General features: G+C 36.9%; 1 protein-coding gene across 1 annotated transcript; it reads right to left on the bottom strand.

Moving 5' to 3' along the window:
- Positions 1–1,358: 1,358 nt before the first annotated feature.
- On the bottom strand, positions 1,359–4,492 carry tmem174 (transmembrane protein 174). Its single transcript, XM_088629142.1, has 2 exons — positions 3,763–4,492; positions 1,359–3,045 (listed from the first exon to the last, which is right to left on the bottom strand). Exons 1-2 carry the CDS (start codon positions 4,437–4,439, stop codon positions 2,922–2,924), a joined length of 801 nt encoding a protein of 266 aa, XP_088485268.1. The 5' UTR covers positions 4,440–4,492; the 3' UTR covers positions 1,359–2,921.
- Between the last annotated feature and the right edge of the window lie 9,221 nt (positions 4,493–13,713).

The raw sequence follows: 13,713 nt of genomic DNA, 5'->3' as shown, positions 1-13,713 counted from the left end.
TGTTTATACACTAACGCAGAGAACGAAAGTGGTCTTAAGGAAAATAAGGTTATAACCACATTTTTGAACATTTGGTGGAATCGGAAAAGTATTGTAAAAGATAATAATTTAAAGCCTATAATTTGAATATCACATACCGTATTAACAAAGCACCCCGTGTTAGTCATATAACGTGAAAAAAAGGAAAGTGATTAGACTCAAAAGTATTCCTGTGGGAAGAGTAAATTGCTGAGAATATTAACTAGTCATTACAGACTACATAAAAATCAATTGTGACACACCATAATAGTTGCTTGATTTAATTATTGAAGGCATGTAAATAGAAACCAGAATGTATGTTTTAAACCTTCATTGGCCAAAACAATTTGAGTTATTTTGATGTCACGTTTTAATAGACCCTAAAGAAGTTACAACGGTAAAACTTAAAAAAACGTATTAAAAAATAAAAAGTTCAAATAAATTATTGGACTAAGGACATTTTTGTCATTCAAAAAATATTAAAGTTAATCGTAGACTTTGACAAATTGTAATCATGTAAATATAAAGGCCTAAAAATGTTTTTCTTCTACAAGTTACACTTTGTAAACAAGGAGGCGAGACTTAGGCAACATACAGAATAATTGTAAACTCTTTACAAATGTTTTATATAAAAAAACTTGCAACTTTAAAAAATAAATACTGCCATAGAAGCTATTGCAGCCCCACACAGCTATTTGAATCTTCCAGTTAAGGAATAATTGTTTTCTCTTTACTGCCTTCTAACAGATACCCCCCAAAAAACCAAAGCAAAAACAGAACACAACATCTTACAATGCTTGAAAGAAACGTATGCAACACACTATCAAAGTTCTAGCAGCAATTACAACTATTACTTTACCTTGTGTGGAGACTACAGTACAGTACTGTACGTTTCTCTACGAAGGAATCGTATCAGAAGCCTTTTTATAAGCTATAAAAACTAAATTAAAGAACACTTTAAAATGTGAGAAACCCGAAAATGTTCATTTGTAATGAAACAATGCATCTAATATGCATAATGGAAATATAAATCCTTGATTACATGACCCCCAATTCTAAACTTGCATCTATAGTTTTCTTTAAACCAAAGCATTATATATTATTTCCATAAGTGTATTATGTGAAAAATAGTAGATCAAGTTTATGCAAGTTTACTAACTGCTGTACAGTGAAAGGGAACCAAAAGGGGCAGCATTTCACTTGTTAAATACAGTACGTTTTGCATTGTAAAACTAAATCACCAATACATTAAAACCTTCTAACAGGAATTAATCTGAGACCTCTGTCTGATATATACAATGTCTATTTTTATTTAAGGAAGTGACAAAAGTCAAGTTAAATTTTGTTTGTTACATTATTTTATTCCTGGATGCGGATGCGATAGAATACATAAATCATTCAGTAATTGTAGCAAAAATATGTATGTAACATTCAAATTACATTTTCCCTTAGTTCTTCAAGAAATCAAGCTTTTAGAAAACTCAAGTTTTAATGCTCGTGCAATTATGCGTAATTATTATGATAAAGACTCAGACTCAATTAAACTAATTACGCACAATTTGTTGGTTTTATAACCAATATGTGACCCTTCGAGCTATAATCTAAACACTTTAGTAAAGAGATAGAATATGCTTTTGAAAGTTTTTCAACTGCTCTGCTAGATGATCATTTATTGGTGAGCTGTGTTAAGACCTTGAAAAACTCCTCCATGGTTTCACACAATCTTTCTGCCCCCCTGTGGTCTTCTTAACTGTTGCGTTCAACCCTGTGTTCAAAATACTGTTGAAAGCAGACTGAGAAGACCAGTGTCTTTTTTCAGTGACAAATCAGTCTATAACTGTCCGCAAACGTTTCGACATCCATCTCACATATGAGCAGAAGTGGAATCGCTGCTGGGCCTACACTGTCTTTAACTTTTTTTTCTATACACACTGCGAGAATTGCAAGCTCACCCTTTTTTTTCTGGTAACGATATGGCGTTACAGTACTGTATGTCTTCCTAAAAATAAACCTAAACCTTGGCAGACGTTTATGATCCCCTGCTGGATTTATAGCCTTTAAAAAGCAGGATATGTACTGTATCTGATGGGTTCTTAAAATGCGTAAAGCATGCACTTGGGTACCGGTTACGTTAAATAAGCTGTTGATTTGACACATTTAAAACGTGAGCGCACTTACAAAGCCGTCTGGACACCGCTTGGCAGTGAGTTTCCCTGGTCTTTGAACTTGCACTTTTCTCAAAACAGATGTCCTGTTTCGAATACTGACACGATCATTAAGGTTATCGGTGCTGACCTTTTTTTCCTTCATTTCATTTCAAGATCTTCGTTTCGTCACTTCGATTTGTACTTGGTCTGAACACAGTAGTTTCGGCTACCCTGCTAACAAGAATATACAGTACAGTAGATCATTAAATGTGTACCCTTTTGAGCGACATATTTGGGACTACTGTGGTCCACTGTGGCACACGGTACACCCCGCAGGACCATGGACAGCGCTATTATGAACCCAATACAAAATTATTTAATCGAAGAAATTTGATTACTCATCTGCTATATTTGATTATATAGCAGATCTTCATTCTGCTTCCAGTAAATTGTGAATTTTTCTGAACCATCACAAAATCTATAATTTCATTTAAAAAAAACCTGCAACCGTTCACCTCAGCTGAATGTCATAAAATGCACAAACACTAGCCGCTACAGATATATTTATTGTTTTAAATGAAGCACATTTATTTTATAGAGAAATCGAAAATGTGCGCTGTATATTTCGAGTCATACCTATATGTGTGGAGAATGTCGTTAGAAAGTTTTTTTACGTGTGTTGGGGGGCGTGTTAAGTTTTCTGTAAGACATCATTCTTGAATGGGAAGGAAACCAGTTTTAAGTGGCATGAAGACATCAGGTAGTGCTGTCAGACGACAGGGGGGCAGGGAAAATGTCGTCATAAGACGGAGGTGCGGCGCTGTCCAGCGCTTCTTCAGACGCTGTCTTTCTGTCTTTCCTCTCTCCACTTTCGTGGCTCCTGTGAAGGAATTACCACAGAATTATGAAACAGGCCAGCATTTAATGGTCATAAATCCTATTAGAAGGTTAAGGCTGTGGGGCGTTGAGTAAACCATCGGCGGATACGATGAAAAAAGATTGGCAATAAGGCTGTTCTGTTTTTTTTAAGAAGGCTTTGTATTGCCTTTCACCTGCCAGACCGGTTAAAAGACATGGTTGAGTGGTCACCATTACAATGTGAATATATTCACATTTGAAATGTTATATGTTCCCCATCTACACATTCCTTTCGTGATGTAAATTGTTAATTAAGAACAATTAATGCATTTTACTGAATGATGCGAGCATATTAAGGCTTTTCTTAAAATAACATTCACGAGTTTTCAAGGATTTTTGTTAAGATATTTACAACTGAAAAGCAAATTCGGGTCTTCATAACATAATAATAGCACGGGTTCGTTCGGCTTTCGCTGTCAGTGAGTTTTTGTAATCGGTCGTGATAACAAATCGCAACAAATAGCCTGATTACTTTCCGATGACACCCTTAAATACAGTATAATCTTGTGACATCACATGAAATTCGATCTCAAAGTATGTGAGCCCGACCATCTGGGTCGCAATAAATTATCTAGACATAAGGTTAGCTGTCTTTCGTGACTCCAGTGTACGTTACTATTGTCAAAATCAAGATACACCTTTTCTATACAAATTCGCTTTGTGGCATAACTTTATGTACCTGGTGTCACTGCTGTCCACCCCTTGACTAACGGGGGAATGGTCATCTCCCACAAAAGACAGGTTATCCAAAGGGTACATTGTGTAGTACTGTGGAGGACATATCGCTGTTCCACAGACTCCATTTAGTGGGTTGGCAGTCGGAGAATGGTTGGTAACAATTCCATCTTGTGTCAATGTGGCATTGGGAGGTGGAATGTACTGGACCACGGTGGCCCCATGGAAAGTGATGGGTTGATTGATTCCAGAGAAAACAAACGATTGTCCGCACGGTCCTTGATCTGCCTCTGGAAAAACGTCTTCGCCCTGTTTGCACAATTTGCAGGTAAGCATCTTAAACTTGCACACTCCGATTAGGACGAACGTTACTCCAACTGAAAGAAGTATGGGACCGAGTAACTGAGTCCATTCGAAGTCCTTGCTGCTGTCGTAGCTGATCCATCCCATCACCGTAAACGTTAATCCCACCAGTCCCAAGAACACCCCAGAAAATAATAAGGTGGCCCCTGCTTTGTCACCGTCTGTTACTTCATTGTCAGATCTATTGGGCCGATAAGGAGAAACTGAGAAAACGTTCACAGAGAAGTCTTCTGAATTGCTGTTTCTATTACAGGCAGCGCTGATACTATAAATATTATTATTTTGAGTCTGATCCATCTGTAGATTGTTCTGGACCATGGTTTGCTTTGAAAAAATGGTTGTCCCATTTGTATATGGGTTACTTTATGAATCTGAAAGTTCGTCTTATAGGACAAATGCCGCATCCTGTAAATATTTAATTGAATACCGAGGCAGTAAAAGTTACAGTGTAACCGAAATTGCAACTGTCTGAAACGCTGCACTCCTGTACAAAGGTTTGTTTTTCTTGCAAATGTTCTCAATGAGACTAGTCAAATGTTAAATCCACAAGAATGATTTTAGCATGTTATGAAACCTACAGACGTGAATGTTCTTTTTCCCTTAGATCAGTATTTAATTTTAATTCTGGTTGAACAATAAGCAAGGTGAGAAGAAGAATCAGTAAAATAAGCCTTCATCATTTTCAAATACTGAACCATATCTCTGATTGGAATGCTCTTTAATTTTACTCCTTCATTTTTATCAGGTGTTTTGCTAATCTCAAGATTGCGTAGTTCAGATAAAATAAAATTACAAAAATCAAATATCTTTTATTGTTCACGCTACATCTTAGCAAGTAGAAGCCTTCTAAATTTCACACCTGAAGAAGGCTCCACAGCCGAAACATTGTCTTTCTTTTCTTCTCTTTTCAGCATGGAATAAACCTTTACTTGTTCCTTTGCAGCCTATGCATGCTGGTGCAGCTGCCTACTACAACGTTTTCTAAATTTGATCCCAGATTTTTATAATGAATTTCTAATCACTTTTCTGATTTGAGTGCTTTTTATTAATGACTTATTCATCCCTAATTTGCACACGCTAAGTCCTTTAGTGGTTTTGTCTCATGAACACACAATATTTTATTTTAAAAATTGGCCAAACATCAAAGAATTTAGAAAACTTTGAAAATCAGAATGGAAGACTATTTTGATCTTCAGCATTAGAAACCATTACCTCTAATCTCCTACACATTTCCTTGTACTGTGTACTGCTGCTTTTGCTTTAGGATCAGACCATGTTATGGGAGAGGGTGGTACATGCTGAGCCATTCAACCATCTAGGAGGTGTGGAAGGTACCACCTGGCCAATTCCAATTGTATAACCTCACACTGATAATGACCCATTCAATGTCTGATTGCAAACACATCAGCTGGCCTGTTCCATTGGATTTCAATCTGACATTTAAAATAAACAACAATTCAAGTGTCCAAAAAACTGAATGTTTTTTCTTTGCAGTTAGGGATTCTGACTGCTTGATACAAAGCTCTGGCATCCGAGAAAATCTGTGATTTTCTTTGGCTTTTCTGATGAGCACACCTTTCAAAAACCTCTTGCTAGAAATTTATGATTTTTGTTAGAATGTCTCTGTTTCTCTAAAAGTTAATTCTGGCATGCCAGGGAGCCCACCTGCAGCCCATATAATTACAGAATGTCCTTCATACTTCACAATAATTTGAGGACATCTACTGTAGGTCCTCAGGCTTAATCTAATATTCAGACATTAATTTATTTGTGAAAGAGATGATACATCAGCAAATGTTGCTGAAACCTGGCCATAAAATGTTTACAATAGAAAAAAAACAAAAGATATTTACTGTAATCCCATTCTGTGTATTTCCTTCTGCTGTCAATAATTAATCTTAATGTGTATCATTTCAGTTGAATGATCTTTTCTTAACTAGATCTTTATGTTTAACAGCTGCTGCATTCTTCAAAAGGGTTTATATTTTAAAGGTTTTTTTATTCTACTTACCAGAATTACTTACTGTATATTACCTTCCATGGATTCCAAAACATTTAAGGCCCCTGTTACCCAGGACACCAATATAAAATGCTTACACCTATAGTAACCAATTGCTTAATTGCAATAATGCATTTTCAATGTGTGGTTGAAGTAATCAATTGCCAGGGCAGGGTGGTGGCTCTGTGGCTAAGGAGCTGCACCTGTGGCTGGAAGGTTGCCGGTTCAAATTCTGCAGCCAGCAGAGGACTCCTACTCCACTGGGCTCCTGAGCAAGGCCCTTAACCCCAACTGCTCCAGGGGTGCTGTACAATGGTTGACCCTGCGCTCTGACCCCAGGCTCTCTCCCTGTCTGTGTGTCTCATGGAGAGCAAGCTGGGGTATGTGAAAAGATGAATTCCTAATGCAAGAAATTGTATAGGGCTAATAAAGTGATGTTAATGTTAAAACTCGCAAAATATTAAGTGGAAAAAAAAACAAAGTTTGCCAAGTTAACATCCCTATAGAAAGTTTGTGTTGTAAGGCCATTTTATCATCTTCAACAAAGGGAGTTCTTCAGTTCAGATGTATGTAAAATAAACTAAATTAATTAATTAATCGTATTTTCATTTTTACCCAACTAAATTCTTAACATGGTCATAAAGTTTTTAATTGAATTTAAAAAGCATAACAAGTTCTGTGGAATGGTGAGATATTTTACAAAGTAAAATAAGCGACAACCACAAAATCTGAATTTGAATTTGTGTTAAGTGAATTACCAGAGATATTGGAATATAGCTGGATATACTTGCTTTTATAAAGCAACAGATCTCACTGTAAAGGAAGAACAGTGTCATAATTAATAATGTGTTACCATGTGTACTGTCTTTAAACAGACATTTGGAAGAAATGCAGCCTAAATTGAAGTACCAGTGGTTGGGAAAATGTATATGTTATATGTCAAAGTTTGGAACGAATAAATGATGTAAAGAAGGTCTAGGGCTGGGGGTGACATCACTCAGCTTTCTTAGTTCTAATCCTTGATTTACTAATATCTTGGCGTTCCTGAATAGTCAAACATTTTCCCACTAAAAATATACTGAAGACATGAAAAGGGAATCTGCATTATTTGTGCAGTGTCAGCTCAATGTGTCCTCCTGTGTCTAGCAAAGCCATCCAACTGCTGATGGTATGTACATCATCTAATAAATCAACACAGAGTGTTTGCACATTATATCTGGTGTCTCTAAAAAGATGGATGGTTTTTTAAGCAAGCTTCTGTCAAATATTTCTCTGCATGTAGCGTGGCGTGAGTTGTTTTTTTTTCCCTATTAACATGTTGCTGTCCAACGTGCTCTTTCATCTTTTTTGTTACCCACAAAGCAAACACCCCACACCCCTAAATCCCCCTGCTCCCACCATCATTGGTACTCATCTACATGTTTCAACCAAAGGCCACTAAAATGACTTTGAACAGGTAGGACAGAAGAATTGTGTAATAAGGACATGTCCTTATCTACCATGCCAGCTAACCATGTCAGCAGCATCTCTTAATGTTTCCCATCATTACTCTTTGGCACTACTGACCACTGCTGAAGTTGAGAACTTCCTGTAAATAATTGCCAAGATAGGATGGATCTAGTGACTTCAGGGAACATAATGCAGCACCAACAACCTTTTAGCTTTGCTAAAACCAATCAACCACATCCATTGTCAGCAGCCATATCACCCTGCAACTCACAACTGGCAACCCACTGAAGCTAAGCAGGTGTAAGCCTTGTCAGTACCTGGATGAGAGACCTTCTGGGAAAAAACTAAGGTTGCTGCTAGAAGAGGTGTTAGTGGGGCCAGCAGGGGGTGCTCACCCTGTGGTCCATGTGGGTCCTAATGCCCCAGTATAGTGATGGGGACACTGTACCGTAAACAGGCGCCGTCCTTCGGATGAGATGTAAAACCGAGGTCCTGACTCTCTGTGGTCATTAAAAATCCCAGGGCGTTTCTGATAGCTGATGTGTGGTGAGCGTTCTGGTGCACTATGGCTGCCGTCGCATCATCCAGGTGGATGCTGCACATTGGTGGTGGTAGAGGGGAGTCCCCATTACCTGTAAAGTGCTTTGAGTGGAGTGTCCAGAAAAGCGCTTATAAGTGTAAGCAATTATTATTATTATTATTATTATTATTATTATTATTTCTGCCACTGTGAGTGGGCCAAGGTCAGAATTATAATTTAGCAAGATTAGTGTGTGAAACCAAGGATAATTCTTGTTTAGAATAGCAGACAAAGAATATAAAACCTTCTTCCAACCTGTTTCCTAAATGTAACTTCATGTGGACACCTTCTACAACATGTGTAAAAAGGTACCTTGTGGGCTCAGTAGCGCCTCATAGACAGAGTGTGCACAAGAGAATAGGGATACGTTTCATATAATAACATCTATGAGCCATGCTGCAGAACATGTTTTGTTTAATCCCTCCTGTGACCATATCAAAGGCTGCATGGACACGCTATGAACTCAGTTTCTCTGCATTGCCTTTCCTGTTCAATGCTGGAACATATTGTAGCATTTAAAAGTGCTTATGTGGGTTAAGAAGAATGAGGAGGTGGAATCTTTGCTGTTGAATTGGATTTGATCTTTTATTAGGTTGGCGAGTGCCAGCTCACAGCTACACAGTGAGATACTACACAGCATATGTAGGTGTAATAATCACTGCTCTGACAGCAGCAATCTAAGAAAGAGAAGAGAACTCGGGTGCAGAGCGCAGCAAAGCAGGCAGACAGATGTCAGTTGTAGGCACTAAATGTGAAATCCCAGCCATGGTCGGAAAACACACAGAGTTTGTAGGTAGTACAGACAAAAAAGCACAAAAGAGAATCCAGAAGCATATTCAAGATACAAGTGCAGATCAAAACCAAAGAAAGCCAAGCAGAGCGCAGGGGGAAATCCAAAGCAGAGTTGAAAACACAAGACCTGAAGACCTGAAGCCGGGAAGAGACTAAGTGGAAAACAGGAATGAGCACAAAGACTAGAGGGAGGAAGACTGAGCAAGGATGAATGGTGAAATCAGGTAATATCCCATTGGAATCAGGTAAGTAAATAAGTACTGGTTTACTAGCACATGGGTGGGACCGATTTCCTGCCACTTTGTGTTGTCATGGTAGTTCACTAATTGGCAGGTGGATTAGCAGAAATATTGGTTATCGTGGTGACTAGGAAGCATCTTCTGTTCTTTAGGTTTGACAACAGAAAGAGCAGTACATTCCCAAACTCCAGTTAAGATTAAGATGACTTCACAAAGTGTCTCCTGGCCCCTTCTCACTTTTTATATACACCCCCCCCCCAAGCTTTACAAAGTCTAGGGACCATCCCCAAATGCAAACAAAAAAATACAGGAAGAACCTGAAACAGAAGAACCTGCAATCAATATCATTTATAGTTCAGTAATATAAACAGCCTCGACTTGTTATGCCCATATGGTGAATCAGTCTGTATGGACTGGACAGACCATCAGTCCAGGCATTTCCTCTCTAGTCTACTGACCATCTGTATTCTTCCACTTTTAAGAAGATCCTGGAGAGGAGAGATCTGAGGCCTCTCTTATAGCCACATATTCAAAAGTGTTCACACATCATAGAAAGGTCACTGTCCTCTCCTTCAAATCTAAACAGAAGAGCTGTTTTTTCTTGGTTTCTCTGACCAACCCTTGTAATGCTACCGAGAGTAAAGTTTTCCATTTGGTGATTTATTCTCTTGTGCCATAGCATTCATTTGATATCTTACCATTTCTGTTAATTCTTGGAAAAATAAGAGTTCATATTTAATTTTTATTCTGTATGTCTTTGTCATCATAATACTTCCAGATTATAATATTCTTTCTACTCAGCCTGTTATCCCTCTGCTGTACTTTGTGTCTGCAGTTTACGACATCAATTGTAATCGTAGTTGGGTGGTTTTTTTCCGTACTCACACTGCCCTTTGTGTAAACCAGTGTTCTCAGTTTTAAGCACACTTTCATAGTCTTTACTTGTGTTCTCCATTTCATTTTGAAGACATCTACTGGGCTGACTTTGTCAATGCCTTTGAGCATTTTGAATACTTGAATTCAAGACTTGGGTCTTCTCATTCTCATTCTCTGTTCAAGAATAAAAATGATTCAATTCTTTCAGCCCATCAGTGTAGGACATTCCTTTGGCCCCAAGAATGCATGTGGTTACTCTTCTCTCGACAGATTCCAGAGTAGCAGTATTTTCTTGTATCTTGGTGACCAAAATTGTGCAGTCTTCTAAATGAGGTCTTGCTAGATCCTAGTACAATTTTTAAAAATCCTTTAATTAAAAAGCAGAAGTTGTATACTTTTAACTCAATATAACATTCTGATTGCCTTTATCCCTTTTCCAAATACTACATTAACAATTTTCCAGTTAGTACATTTTACTCTTGTCTCAAAAAACTGCTGGAAGTATTTTATTGAATTGGTAGAACATCATCAGGTCTTGGAATTTATGTACAATATCTTAAGTGATCCTTGTACCTGAAAAACTTTTCCCTCTTCTATATATTTATGATATGATTTAGAACGGAGTCTTATCTCAGCCTGAATCATGTTGTTTGTTCCATTCTAGGTAAACAACTGACTGAAATACATTTAATGTATTGTAAATTGTAAATGTAAATGTCCCTGTCATCATTTAGAACATTCTCCTATTCGTCTTTGAGAAACTTTACTTCATCCTCTAATGTTCTTTTGCTCTTGTTATAATTTTTCTCTAGCCTCCATTGGCTAAAAGTGGATTCTGCTTTTAGAAAAAGGTGCCCATAGTGGATGTGTGGTTAAGGGAACTGTGGACAAGAAGGTTGTTTAGACTACATGGTTGGTGGTACGAGATGATATTGGCATCAGGGAAAAGGAGATAGTGCCCAACACTGTATTATATTATATAAAACATATACTGTATCATACCGAGTCCACTTTTATGCTAATTGAATAGGTCACATGGCCATTCTAACATTGTTTTGCTTGCGGCTACCTTTCCCTTAACTGTATATTGTTCTTTTTGACTTGTTGTTGTTTTAAAGAGTGTTTTTATTCTCCTTACCATATATTCTTCTTAATTGCTTTGTCTTACAGCTTGCCTGATTGTTGTGCATTCTCCAGAGCTAAATCTGTGCTGCAGAATCTATTTAAACTGTTGCCATCCATTCTCCACTAATTCCATATTTATATCCTATCCCGTTTTACACATCATTTATTCCTTTCATGTTTAATTCTTAAAAGATCTGCTTCCCTGGAATTGTAAAGTTCTGAATTGAACTCCACCTGTACAGCTTAAAGATATACTTCAAAGAACACCATATAATGAATTCGGATCCCTAATTCTTCTCTCACTTTTGTTTTCCACTATCTAGATATTTTGAAAAGACTAAATTAATACAAGCATTTCCCCTCTACCAGGTGTTGTCCAAACGTGGTAAGAAAGCAATCATTAGGCATGTCTATCATTTAAGATTCAGATGTCGACATTCCTATTAGGTTTTCCCAATCCATGTGAGATAAGTTAAAATCACCCATGAAAACTACATCTTCATTTACTCATACATCCTGTGTTATAATCCTGATTTATATATCCCATCTGGATTTGGTGGCTGTAGCATACTTCTTACACTATGCTTTTTGAATTTTAATTATGTTTAGTTATTGAATTTATAGTTATTAAACTTATTTTGCTTTGTTAGTCATTAGTTTCTGAAACTCTTTTTATCTTATGTTCTTGAAGCTCAATACTAGTTTTGATTTATAGAGAGACTTCTTCCTCTCCTCCAGCTGTCGTCCTAGAGATGCTGTACTGTATATCTATTAATGCAGTAGTTATCACCACAGCACAACTGCAGCCTCATTTTCTTTACACTGATTACATTATAACTAAATGAAAATCTTACACTGTATTCCTGCATTTTGTAAACAGCATCTGCGTGTATTGCAATTGTAAAAAAGAAGACGAAAGAAACAAAAAAGCACAGATTTTTTTCACACTTTTGTTTATAATGTTATAGTAGGTAGGTCACAACACTCAACACTGAGTCCATTGCACAGTCAGCTCCCAGCAAAGACAAATCCCCAAATCGCACAGCAGGGTGGACTGAAGCAACTGGGATAAAATATCTCACTTAAGGGCACTTACACCACTCATGAGTCCAGAGATGTCAACACTATGCTACTCTTACCCATAAATCCATTGTAAGGTACCAAAAAAGAAAAACAAAAAACATATAAACTTTATTCCGAAATGAATAGTGAAGTTTTAATTGGGATTGTAACATGACTGACTCAACTGACTTCCCAAATCTCACACAGAATATTGCATTAATTCTACAGAGCTGCAGTGTGAAAGCAAAAGATGTTATAATAGACATACATGCACAGACAGTGGAATGCAAGCAGGCAATCACCTTGTAAATTGCATCTCACACTGAATTATACAGTACAACTAACCCCTGTGAAACCATATTACAAGAATTGAACCATTCAGCCTAGCATGCAAAATGGAAGTATTCCAAGTGTTTAAAAATACAGTTACCTGCAATGTAATCATCCAATATGCCTCACTGAGGATATGCAGTGGAAAATGAAGTGCTTTCAATGGAAATGGAAAAGCTTCATGAACTATGGAGCTTTTGCAATCCTCATAGCTGAAGTGTATTTGAACTCCTCTCCATCTGAGGTAAAGAAAACCTTTAAAAAGCAGAATCATTCTAAGAATATTTAAGTAAATCATTACTCATATGATAATTATAGTAATTATTAATCAATCTAAGCATACACGATCACAATTTCATATTAATGTGTATTTTTAGTATATTACAGCCAGTGTGGTTCTAATCAGACCATTGAATGGGCCTTTATCAGTAAGAGGTTGTTGATGGATTTGATCTCTAAACGTTACATTGGTACAGTGTACAAGTGCATGATATTTTTTCTGAATAAAGTCCACATACTGAAAATATTAAAGGTACAGATTTAGAAAATATTTAATTACATTTTTTGATAAAATATTGCAAAAATATCTTCAAATAAGTAATTCAACCCCTTTTTGAGAAAAAAAACATCTTTCAAAATTTTACAATTTACAAAATAGTCTGCAAGTGACAGTAATAAAGTTAATAATGGATTTAGTCAGATGTGTTTATACATCTGACCATTCGAAAGAGGCTGACCAAAAGACTAAAAGCTGTGTAATTTTCACGATTTCATTTGACCACTCATTGGTTTACAGTACCTGAACATGGTATCACACATTATTACTCCTATGATCATAGTTATTACCAAAAGTATAACAGGAAAAAAGATTGTATAATTCAGCGAAGATAGCGCTACATTCATGGAGTTTTGCAGTAAATCTAAATACCCTTCCAAGTTTGTTCTCTCTCAGTTTAATTTCAGTCTTGTGTGTGTCTCATCTGTAGTTAGAGTTCATTCTGATGTCTCCTTCTTTAAACGGGTACATAAGAAAATAAAGACAACCTGACAGCCTTTTTGTTTACACTTTGTTAATTTGGTGGGTAGACAGATCTAATATGCAAAATCAATGTGCTCATGCCCTCATACATCAGTAGAAGG

Source organism: Lepisosteus platostomus, chromosome 4, assembly GCF_059453375.1.
Source record: "Lepisosteus platostomus isolate fLepPlt1 chromosome 4, fLepPlt1.hap1, whole genome shotgun sequence".
Classification (NCBI taxonomy): Eukaryota; Metazoa; Chordata; class Actinopteri; order Semionotiformes; family Lepisosteidae; genus Lepisosteus; species Lepisosteus platostomus.
Note: the sequence above shows the minus strand (reverse complement) of the source record. Positions and strands in the feature narration are given on the sequence as shown.